Here is a 12,822-nt window from a genome sequence, read left to right as displayed (position 1 = left end):
AAATACGCAGCACTTGTTTTGATTAAGAAATTGACAACAGACAAAAATTTATGGAAAGCTTCTTGATCGACCTCAACTCCTCACCCAATGCTAGAGATGTTCCATGCTTGCCCATTCATTTCGCTTTAAAGTCATTTAGTTTTGGATCGAGGGAATGGACGGTGGCACTTGGCAACATTTCATTGAGTACCTGCAGTCGACATATTTTATCCAACTATAATAACTCCAAGTAAAGTGGGCAGGCACATGCCAATGTTTATATCAAGTCAAGTGCGTGCATCTCCAAGCATACATTTGTACATTAGCACAACACACCACAAGAGCTTGGAAACAAATTACTACCTACTACTAAGTACTATTGTTAGATCTGGTTTAGTTTTTTGATTGAGTTTCGTAGATAATCAATCATGGCTACTAATGGATATTACTCATCATCTACATCTTCATATTCATCATCTCTTCCGTACTATTCTTCTTTCATAACGTCGATGTCGATGCAGTTATGTTTGGTCGTTGCTGTACTATTTTCATTTTTAGGATTTACTTTGTACATCAATTACGAATCCATGTTAGAAGGACTAATGGATCAGTTTAAGTTTGGATTCATGATCTTGCCTCTCGTTTTACTTGTTTTCGTCTACTGCACCTTGTCGTCGAATAATAAAGAGAGTGGAGGATGGATTCCAACTTTGCTTCCGATGCCTGCAAAAGACTCGATTCACAGGGCCGGTGGATCACCTTGGGGTCTTGGGGTGCTTCTCGTTTTTCTTATCATCATGGTTTCGTATCAGTCCGATCTTCATGTATCTTGGTTTCCTTTGTTAAGGAGATCATGATGATGTGGTTGTAATCAAGACTAGTTGAGGTCAGCGTTTATGATCCAGAGGATTACTGCTATGGTGAAACGTGTTGCATAGATATAGATTTCGCAAATGTATGGCTAACCGAGAACAGTTCAATAATTAGTTTACTACTACTGCCGACCTATTAGGCTAAAATCAAAGTAATAAGGGTTGGAGATAATCTTTTGAAACATTGTATATACACTTTATGCTGGTTTGATGTTTTTTTCGCAGTACCTACTGTTATGCGAGGCTTGTGCACAATGTAGCCCGGTTATCATTGGCATGATTTATATAACACGAGTAGTTTATTATGCCATTGTAATTTTATGGATAACTATAGGCTTTCTATGAATCATGTGTTGGATATTTTCAACAAACCATTAAATTGTAGGCATTTAGGCTGTCTCGTTGGAAAATTTCTGTTATAGGGTTTCCATTGTCAGTTAGAAAAATTGAACAAAAATCTCGTTTCACCAATGGACGCATAGAAGGAAGAGACGCGCCTGTTCACTCTGAAAAGATGCCCGTAGAGATGAAAAGTCATCTTTAAAGGGTGTGATTTCCTCTTTAAATAGGAGACTTGTTTTCCATTCAAAATACATCTCAACTCTCTCTGTTTTCTTTCTTACAAGCATCATCAGAAACAAAACCAGTGTGTTCTTGGTTGGATCAAGGTCGTACAAGCTTTGAATCCAGTACTGTTGTGGGGCTTCAAGTATCCTGACGGCAATATTCATTGACCTGTTTGTACTCGACAATTCAATTGGGAAAGGGTCGAATAATTGTCGAAAAGAATCTTTCATTAGAGCCTTGAACCCTAATACAACATTCTTTTCTTCACCCTGTTTTAGTGTCAATTTTCCAACATCCTGCGTTGCTCCCATGTAAATCAAACAAACACAATCAAACTAAAATTTTATAGACAACTATAGGCTTTCTTTGATTCCTGCTCTCTTGTAATTTTGATTTGGTTATGTTTGTTTGTGTGTGGTAATGGTTGTAATTGTAGTATGAATGACACTCCTCTCACCTTCTCTGTAAACTGTCTTCATCATTGCCTTGTTGTCGTAACTGTCGTGTCCTCTTTTGACTGGCTGTTAAATACAGCGCCTCTGTATTCTTCTCTGTAGACAAGACAATTGATTAATCAATTGCAAACCTTTTTGTTATTTAAGATTGTTAATGAAATAAACTTTACTACTATGGTATGATCAGATAGTACATCGATCCTTACTTTCGCTGTTTTTACTCATTAATGGTGTCTCTGTGAATCTTTTCTTCTGCAAATTCTTTTCGTTTCAATCCTATTTTTCAATCTTCTTCTTTCTTCTCAATTCAAAGGGAAATTTACCATATGAATCAAGAATCTCACACATTTCGTTTAATCATATCTCAAACATTATTCAATACAAAATCAAAGACGATAATTTCTTAACCTGGAAGAGTTTCATTCTGTCTCTAATGAAAAGACACAAAGTTTCTGGTTTCTTGAATGGATCTACACATTGTCCACTAAAATTTCTCACAGAAGCAAATCTGGATCAAAGTAATGTTAATTCTTCTTATACTGCTTGTTGCGATGATGATAACACTCTCATTCTTTGGCTACAATCAACTATTTATGATTCGGTAGTTTCATATGTTGTTGATGCAGAGTCTGCTAGAGAATATGGCTGAATATTGAATCAAGATTTGCTAGAACCTCAATTACTCATGTTATACAGATACGTACTCAATTACAATCTCTATAGACTTTGATCTGGTACAATGTCTACTTATTTAGGAGATGTCAAGAAATTATCAGATCAATTAGCTGCATCTGGATTTGAGATTTCCAATGATGAACTTGTGGTTCTAATATTTAATGGAATTGGTCAAGACTAAAACTCTTTTAGTATATCTATTCGCATCCGTAATCCACCTGTTTATTTTCATGAGTTACACAATCTGTTGTTGAGTGAAGAAATTGTGGTCAAAGAAATATCTAAATCATTATTATCTACGGAAAACAGAAAAGCATTTGCTTCTTTTCAATCTCAACAGGCTTTCTTTCTCATCAAAGATTTACTTCTGGATATTCTCAACCTAGCTCTTCATTCAGACCAAAAGGAAGAGGTAACTTCTCTTTTGCCTTCTTACAGGATATTCTTCACAGTATATGAGCAATTTTCAATTACCACCAAGAATGCCATCTTCACAGTCTTATTCATTTCCTTCTGCTTCTGCACCAAGTTTTAGTGTTTCCTCATTCAGCTTTAGCATGTATACACAGGCTCAATTTTGTGTACCAGAATGTCAATACACCTCACAATATGAGTGTCATGCTTGTTACTGCAAATATATTAGGAGAAAACCCATGTTATGCTGATCAAGTGCTAACAATCATCTTACTTCGGATGAGAATGAGGTACAACTCATGTCTGCTTATGATGGTTCTGAGGAAATCCAAACAGCCAATGGTGAAGGTATGAGAATTACACATACTGGCTACTTTTGCTCATAATTTTTCTTTAAATGATGTTTTCGTAGTATCACAAGCCTCCAATAATCTATTATTTGTTCACAAATTTACTAAAGATAATAAGTGTTGGATCACATTCTTCTACAACAATTGCAAGCATTTGGCATATCAGACTTGCACATCCTTCTTTCCATACTTTACAACATGTTTGTAGACAACTTTTAATAAGTAATGTTCTCAAATCACCTTTATTTTGTCATGATTGTCAGATCGGTAGGAGTCATAAGCTACCTTTTTCTATTTCTACCTTTACTAGGACTAAGCCACTTGAATTGTTATATCTTGACTTGTGGGGAGCAAGTAATGCAACTTATAACTCTGGATTCAGATACTATGTAAACATCATTGATGAATTCTCTAAGTACTGCTGGATCTTTCCTTTGTATGAGAAATCAGATTTTAAAAAAGTCTTTTTTCAGTTTAAAGCCTAAGTTGAGAATTTTTTACATTGTATTATTCATTTTATAAGAACAACTGGCGGTGGAGAATTTTTAAGTAATGATTTATCAACTTTTATATCTGAAAGTGTCATTGTTCATGAAATTTCTTGCCCACACACTCCTGAGCAGAATGGAGTGGCAGAATCCAAACACAGGCATTTAGTAGATGTAGGTAGAACCTCTCTAGTTCAATCTGGTCTTAAAGACTCTTATTGGGTGGAAGCTTTTCAGATTGCAAATTATACCTTTAATAGATTACCCACGAAGTCTCTGTCATTCAAGTCTCCTTTTGAAGTTATGTATCACAGATCACCGGATTACACTTTGGTCTTTTGGATGTCTGTGTTACCCTTGGCTCAGATCATATACTCAGCATAAGCTTGAACCAAGATGCATATCGTGTATATTTATTGGATATAGTCCCCATCATAAGGGGTATAGGTGTCTTAATCCTCTCAAAGGTAGAGTATTTATCTCAAGGCATGTGATATTTGATGAAACTACCTTTTCATTAAGAGTTTCAGCTTCACTAGCATCTGTATCAGGACCACATACTATATTTTTTGTTACTACAACAAGTACTTCAAGTAAATCTGTTATCCAACCAACTGCTTTCTCTGACAACATTCATTTTGAAGATGTCTTACCAGCTGATTCTACTCCGGTTGATGATTTTGTCACTGCCACTACTTCTGGTACTTTTGCATCAACTTCAGATACTTCAGTTACTTCTACTGCTTTAATGTCTTCTCAGACTTTTCAGTCCATCAACAATAACTCAGATGCAACAGTTACAAATAATCATCTAATGATTACAAGAGGTAAAAAAAAATTTCTAAGAAGAAAGTATTCTCAACTAAACATGCCTTGTCTGCCACTCAGTTAAATATTGCTCCAACCTGTTTTACCCAAGCCAATAAGATTCTAAAGTGGATAATATCCATGGTTGATGAAGTTACAACACTCAGAGATGCTGGTACATGGACTCTTGAAGCACAACACCCATCTCAGAACATGGTAGGATGTAAATGGATCTTTAGGATTAAACAGAATCCATATGGCACTGTTGAAAGATTCAAATCCAGATTGGTAACAAAAGGCTTTCATCAAAAGGAAGGTCTAGACTACACTGAGACATTCAGTCCAGTTTCTAAACCCACAACCATCAGAATTCTTTTATCTTTAGCAGTTCACTTTGACTGGCATATCTCTCAACTAGACATCAGCAATGCATCTTCATGGACACTTGCAAGAGGAGGTCTATATGGTTCACCCTCCGGGATTTGTTGATTCAGAAATACCAAATCATGTTTGCTAACATACACCAAGAACCTGGTATGAAAAACTTCACAGTGTTTTATTATCTTAAAATTTCAAAACTTCTACAACTGATGTATCCTTATTTGTTCAGAAAATAGGTACTAGAATCAGTATTCTTATAGTTTATGTGGATGATATTCTAATCACCGGGAATGATAAATCTTATTGTAGTGAGTTCATTACCATTTTAGGCACTTATTTTCCAGTCAATGATTTAGGTGCTTTACATTACTTCTTGGGCCTTGAGGTTAAGATCAATTATTCTGGAATTTTTCTCTCTCAAATAAAGTATGTTCTTGATCTTCTTGACATAACAGATATGTCAGATGCTAACACTTGTTCCTCACCAGTTCCTTTTGGTTATAAACTTTATGCTTCTGATGGAAAACTACTATCCAACCCAACTGAGTTCAGGTCTTTAGTTGGTACCTTACAATACTTGACTTGGACAAGACCAGAAATAAGCTATGATGTCAACCAAGTGTGTTAACACATGCAAAATCCCATTGATGTACACTTTATAGCTACAATGAGAATTTTAAGGTATATTAAGGGAACTATTGACTATGGGATACTTTTCTCGAAAGGTCTTTTGGATGTTCATGGCTTTAGCGATGCTGACTGGGCTGGTGAACCTGATTCTAGGAGAAGTACCGGTGGTTATTGTATTTTCTTTGGCTCTAATCCAGTTTCTTGGTCAACCAAAAGACAAACAATTGTTGCTAGGAGTTCAACAGAGGCTGAATATATAAGTTTCTCTCAATTTGCAGCTGAAGTTATGTGGTTTTGTAACATACTTATAGATTTGCACATTTTTCTTCCACTGTTACATACTATTCATTGTGATAATGTCAGTGTTATCTCCTTGTCCTCCAATCCTGTATTTCACAGCATGATGAAGCATCTAGCAGTGGTCTTTCACTTCATCAGAGAGCTTGTGCAGGCTAAAGTATTTCATGTTCATTATATCTCAACACTTCCACAGGTTTTTGACGTATTTACTAAAGGACTTGCAGGGCCAATATTTTCTTTACTAAGAGACAAGTTAAAGATTTTTCCTCCAGAGCATCTGTTAGAGTACTGCTCGTTAGAACTTGCAAGCGTTGCTATCTCAATCTTTTTTGTCAACTTTAGTTGATCAAAACTATATACTTGATTTCTAGTCTCTTATAGCTATGTCTCGGATTAGGATAGAATGTGTAGTTGAGATTTAGACTTCACGACATTCACCAATTGAAGACGAAGATCTATTGAGGATCTTGGAGGAACTTCATCAACAAAAGGTATGTGGATACTAAAACTTATCTATCACTTATAAGTCTATTCTATTCTATCTTCTAATGAGACTAAGTCGTATAACTATATAGACTTTTACATTATACACATTTCATATTTCGAGCCGAGTTTATCTCGCTTATATTTTTCTCGAAATATGTGTTGGAAGCTGTTAGAGCACTACTCGGTCGAAATCGCAAGCGTTGTTATCTCAATCTTGTTGTCAAGTTTAGTTGCCAAAACTATAAGTCTTGATTTCTAGTCTACTTATAGCTATATCTCGGATTAGGATAGAATGTGTAGTTGAGCATTAGACTTCACGGCGTTCATCGATTGAAGAAGAAGAACTACTAAGGGGAGCTTGTGGAATTTCATAAACAAAAGGTATGTGGAGACTTGACCTCACCTATCACTCAGAAGTCTATTTCTATTCTATCTTCTATTGAGACAAAAGTCGTATAGCTATATAGACTTTATATTATACACATTTGAGATTTCGAACTGAGTTTAACTCGCTTACATATTTCTTGAAATATGTGTTTGTAAGCTTTCGCTTTAACCAATTTCATCTTTATTCTTGACGAAAGTCAAAATATGATCATGTGAAAATCGCCTGGTAACATCTTACATGATTTGTGTGAGACAGTCATTTGATGTAGACTCGAAATGTTTCGTATTGATCTATTGATCACTTGAAAATTGCTTTGAAGCTAATAGTTTGTGTGAGACAACTATTCTCGTCTTCCAAAAATGTTTCAATGATTAAAATGGAGTTTAGGACGATTAATCATTGATTGGATATAGCACAGTGTGCGTACTTGTATGCTAACTTTTGCAAGTTATTCAAAGTCCGGGAACCATAGTATGCATACCCATATGCGTACTGGTTTGATAAGTTGAAGTCCGAGAACTTATTTTGCATGCCCGTATGCGTACCGGCTGAGAAGTTCAATTCCGGGAATTCAACTGAGTTTGGTCATGTACGATAGTATGCATACCCGTCCGCATACTGGCGAACCCAAACCAAGTCCGGAACTCTAAGTATGCGTACCCATTTGCATACTTGAGTAGGTTAAGTTCTAAAGTTGGTTTGTTCATGAACATATATATTTATATATTAAGGAATGCGATCTTTCACAAACCGTGGCTATAATTTTTATGAATTGATTCTAGTAAATCAAAATCGATTTTGCTTGAATTGTGTCTTGTATACTTCTATGAGAATATAAACAATTGAAAAACTCCATAACTAGTTCCATTTGAGTCATTTGAACTAGTTGTGATTAAGATAAACAAGGTTGATATGAAAGTGTTTATATGGCTAACTTTGGTTAACTATTGTTGAGCCAACTATGTGTACAAGTTTGGGTACGGTTACTCATACCTAAATGAAGTCACATTTCATTTGTGTATAACAATCTAAGTTTGATCTAACGGTTGAAAGATATTAGCTTTACTCTAATCGGGTTTTCATCTAACAACGAATATTGAATGCTTTGTTACCAAGGTAACATTGATTGCAAACCCTGATTTGAAGACTATATAAGGGAGAACTCTAGCAACTGGGAAGCCTAATCCCCACACCACCTGTGTGATACTAGTTGTGACTAGAGTCGATTCTCCTTTAACCTAGGTTTTTCCTAAAACCATTATAGGTTAACGACTTGAAGACTTCATTGGGATTCTGAAGCCAGACCCAACTATTTTCTCTGTAGTTGTGTGTTCTGATCTTACTTTATTCTATCATGTTGATTACTATCTTCTCTAAGATTTGCTCGAGATTTAATCTCCGATAGGTTAGATAAAAAGTAGTCACAAACATCTTCGTCTCATCGTTTGTGATTCCACAATATCTTGTTTCGCTTCCATACGAATAAAATTATTGTGAGGGGATTCATATTACTAGGATGTTCTTCGGGAATATAAGTCTGGTGTATCAATTGGTTCCTGTTCACCTTTATCAAAAGACGGAACAAAAACTCGTAGGTATTTTTGTGGGAGATAAATTTATCTATTCAATAGAGTTTTCTGTGTGAGACATATTTGTTTATCAAGTCTTCGACTTTGGGTCGTAGCAACTCTTAGTTGTGGGTGAGATCAGCTAAGGGAATCAAGTGCGCAGAATTCGGCGTGGTTCAAGAGGCGTAAGGAACGCGATTGCACCTAAATCAGTGTGAGATTGGTTAGGGTTCAACTACATTCCAGTCCGAAGTTAATTGGAAGCAGGCTAGAGTCTGTAGCGGCTTAATACAGTGTGGTATTCAAATATGGACTAGGTTCCGGGGTTTTTCTGCATTTGCGGTTTCCTCGTTAACAAAATTTCTGGTGTCTGTGTTATTTCTTTTCCGCATTATATTGTTATATAATTGAAATATCACAGGTTGTGCATAGTTCAATCAGTTAGATAATCCAAACTTTGGTTGTTGATATAAATTGATTGACACTTGGATATTGGTCTATGGTACCATCCAATTTACTTCTCATATTAATCCGGCTTACAGATTTCTATCTGTTCGATTGCATATTGATTTGAGAAACTGAGATATAACTCTTAGATATATATTCCTTGATTGACTCTGAATGTCTAGTTGATTATTTTGGAAATATATTGGAGTTAGTCCATATAGATTACCTAAACGAAATATTGGTTGTGGTTGTTAGACCCCCGGTTTTTCAATTGGTATTAGAGCCGGCAAACACATTTAAGACCTCATAAGTATGTGTTTGTAGCAATCTGACTTTATGGACAAAAGTGATATCTCTATAAACGTACCACCAGTCTTCGATGACTCAAATTACTCGTGGTGGAAAATTTTTATGCGTGCCTTCTTCAAGCGCGTGATTTTCAAACATGGGTTCGTGTAGTTAATGGCTATGATCTTCCGGTTGTTACAGAAGGAGATGTAACTGTTCCAAAGGATATTGGTAGATATGAGCCTTAAGAAATCCTTGATGCAAAGCAAAATTTTGACGGCTTAAATGCTATCATACATGCCATTACCCCAGATCTTCAACACCATGTGACTACGTGCACTAAGTCTAAAGAATCCTGGGATATCTTAGAAACCGTATTCGAAGGAAATTCCTCTGAGATATAAGTTAGGCTTCAAAACCTAAGTTCTGATTGGGAAAACCTTCGTATGGATGATGAATATTCTTTTGATGGGTTTAATCACAAAGTGTCTGAAATTGTTAATGCATCTTTTGCGTTGGGTAAGACTATTCCTGAAAAGGACATTATGATGAAAATTCTCAGATCGTTGCCAGCCAAATACGATTCTAAGAAGCATGCCATCATTGAAGGAAATAACCTTAATACTTTATCCATAAATACTCTTGTCGGGAAGTTAAATATCTTTTATCATGAGCATACATCCAAATTTGGGAAGGATATTACTTCCAAAGCACAAAAGACCACTAAATTACTTGATAAAAGTAAAAGTGTTGGTAACTCTGAAGTTGATCTTATTGAGACTGATTCATCATATGAAGATCTTGACAACTCAGTTTCACTGATCACTAGACAGTTTAGAGATCTTTTGTTGAAGAGAAATAAAAGGTTCATCAGAGATAAACCCAGGTCATCAGTTAAACCTCACGTCCGTGCCCCTCCTAAAAACAGAGACACCGTCGACACTGATGATGAGGATATGCCACAATGCTTCAAGTGTAAAGGTTTTGGTCATTTTGCTAATGAGTATCCAAATCGTATAAAATACACTGGGAACAAAGGTCTTGATGTAACTCTTGATGAGATGTCTAATCACTATGGTTCAGATGAAGATGAAAAGCCAAGTGTTGCATTCCTTTGTGAAAATATTGATTTTGATAATTGTAGCAATACATACATCAATATTTTGATATTCTTCTTGGAGAAACTTCGTCAACTACTATGTAGGATAAAATGGATTTTTCCCTGTCTACTAAAAATTCTATTTCACATGTTTTCTCAGCTACAGTGTCTGAACCGTCCTCCACATTGACATGTTCTTATTGTACTTTTACGGGTCATGAACTCTCTGTGTGTTACAAGTACAAACGTAAAATAATATATGTCAATAAACTTCAACGGGGAGCAAATCGATTAGCAAACAAGCTCAAACTTGTTCAGAAGTCTAATTCACCTGAGGGTAAGTAAAAAACTCAATTCTTCTCCGAAAAAGTTAATTTCTAAAGAACTAATTAGACCTCTCCGGAAAAGAACAAGGTCTAAACATTCTATGAAAAATGGTGTTAAGAATTTCGTACAAGAAGTGTATGGTGGACAAATTATTGTTCACCCCAACAAAGCTTAATTGTGTTCAAAGTGCACCTTGTCTCATGTGCCTGACTTCAAAGAGACAAGAGTTTTGCACAGTTCAGGCCTTAGGAAAAGAAAGTTTTTTTCTTTCTTGTTGCTTTTTTTTTTGGAATTTTGTTGATCTTTTCATATCATAAATTGGTATTGAAAAGAATTTCTTTTTCATTAAAAAGGGGTTAAAATCGACAATTCTACCTTCTTTATGAATTGGTCGTACGTGAGTCCTACTTTGTATAATAGATTTTATAACCCAACATTCCTTTTTCCTTCCCTGAAAAACTTTTTTTATCACAAGATTGCTTGTTGAGCTTTATTTGTGTATTTCTTTCACAATTCCATACTTGTATGGAGACTCCAAGCATCATGTCTTCTGATGGAAAAGATGTCAAAATGATTGTTAAGCCATCAATCATGAAGGAAAAAGATAAGTCTCCTTCCTCTACAACCTTAAAGAGAAAAATGAAGAACATTAAGAAACCAAGGGCTATCCTCTCTAATCTTTAGAAGTTTTCTGGCGTTCATGAAGAGTTGAAGGAAACTAGGAAGGAGATTCAACAAATAAAGGCTATTGTTTTAAGGACTTTTGAAATTCAGAAGGCCCTGGTTCGGCATCAATCAATAAGGCTTGTTGGAATTGACTCCTTTACTTTCTTTATGAACCTTATGGTCCAATGGCGACGACAAGGTGTCTGAAATTGTTAATGCATCTTTTGATGGGTTTAATCACAAAGTGTCTGAAATTGTTAATGCATCTTTTGCGTTGGGTAAGACTATTCCTGAAAAGGACATTATGATGAAAATTCTCAAATCGTTGCCAGCCAAATACGATTCTAAGAAGCATGCCATCATTGAAGGAAATAACCTTAATACTTTATCCATAAATACTCTTGTCGGGAAGTTAAATATTTTTTATCATGAGCATACATCCAAATTTGGGAAGGATATTACTTCCAAAGCACAAAAGACCACTAAATTACTTGATAAAAGTAAAAGTGTTGGTAACTCTGAAGTTGATCTTATTGAGACTGATTCATCAGATGAAGATCTTGACAACTCAGTTTCACTGATCACTAGACAGTTTAGAGATCTTTTGTTGAAGAGAAATAAACGGTTCATCAGAGATAAACCCAGGTCATCAGTTAAACCTCACGTCCGTGCCCCTCCTAAAAACAGAGACACCGTCGACACTGATGATGAGGATATGCCACAATGCTTCAAGTGTAAAGGTTTTGGTCATTTTGCTAATGAGTATCCAAATCGTATAAAATACACTGGGAACAAAGGTCTTGATGTAACTCTTGATGAGATGTCTAATCACTATGGTTCAGATGAAGATGAAAAGCCAAGTGTTGCACTCCTTTGTGAAAATATTGATTTTGATAATTGTAGCAATACATACATCAATATTTTGATATTCTTCTTGGAGAAACTTCGTCAACTACTATGTAGGATAAAATGGATTTTCCCTGTCTACTGAAAATTCTATTTCACATGTTTTCTCAGCTACAGTGTCTGAACCGTCCTCCACATTGACATGTTTTTATTGTACTTTTACGGGTCATGAACTCTCTGTGTGTTACAAGTACAAACGTAAAATAATATATGTCAATAAACTTCAACGGGGAGCAAATCGATTAGCAAACAAGCTCAAACTTGTTCAGAAGTCTAATTCACCTGAGGGTAAGTAAAAAACTCAATTCTTCTCCGAAAAAGTTAATTTCTAAAGAACTAATTAGACCTCTCCGGAAAAGAACAAGGTCTAAACATTCTATGAAAAATGGTGTTAAGAATTTCGTACAAGAAGTGTATGGTGGACAAATTATTGTTCACCCCAACAAAGCTTAATTGTGTTCAAAGTGCACCTTGTCTCATGTGCCTGACTTCAAAGAGACAAGAGTTTTGCACAGTTCAGGCCTTAGGAAAAGAAAGTTTTTTTCTTTCTTGTTGCTTTTTTTTTTTTGGAATTTTGTTGATCTTTTCATATCATAAATTGGTATTGAAAAGAATTTCTTTTTCATTAAAAAAGGGGTTAAAATCGACAATTCTACCTTCTTTATGAATTGGTCGTACGTGAGTCCTACTTTGTATAATAGATTTTATAACCCAACATTCCTTTTTCCT

General features: G+C 35.5%; 1 protein-coding gene across 1 annotated transcript; it reads left to right on the top strand.

The window, feature by feature from the left end:
- The first annotated feature begins 407 nt into the window (after window positions 1-407).
- Window positions 408-836, top strand: LOC113272250. Its single transcript, XM_026522121.1, has one exon. It carries the CDS (start codon window positions 408-410, stop codon window positions 834-836), a length of 429 nt encoding a protein of 142 aa, XP_026377906.1.
- The last annotated feature ends 11,986 nt before the right edge of the window (window positions 837-12,822 follow it).

Source organism: Papaver somniferum, chromosome 4 (assembly GCF_003573695.1).
Source record: "Papaver somniferum cultivar HN1 chromosome 4, ASM357369v1, whole genome shotgun sequence".
Lineage (NCBI taxonomy): Eukaryota > Viridiplantae > Streptophyta > Magnoliopsida > Ranunculales > Papaveraceae > Papaver > Papaver somniferum.
This window is presented reverse-complemented; position numbering and strand designations above follow the sequence as displayed.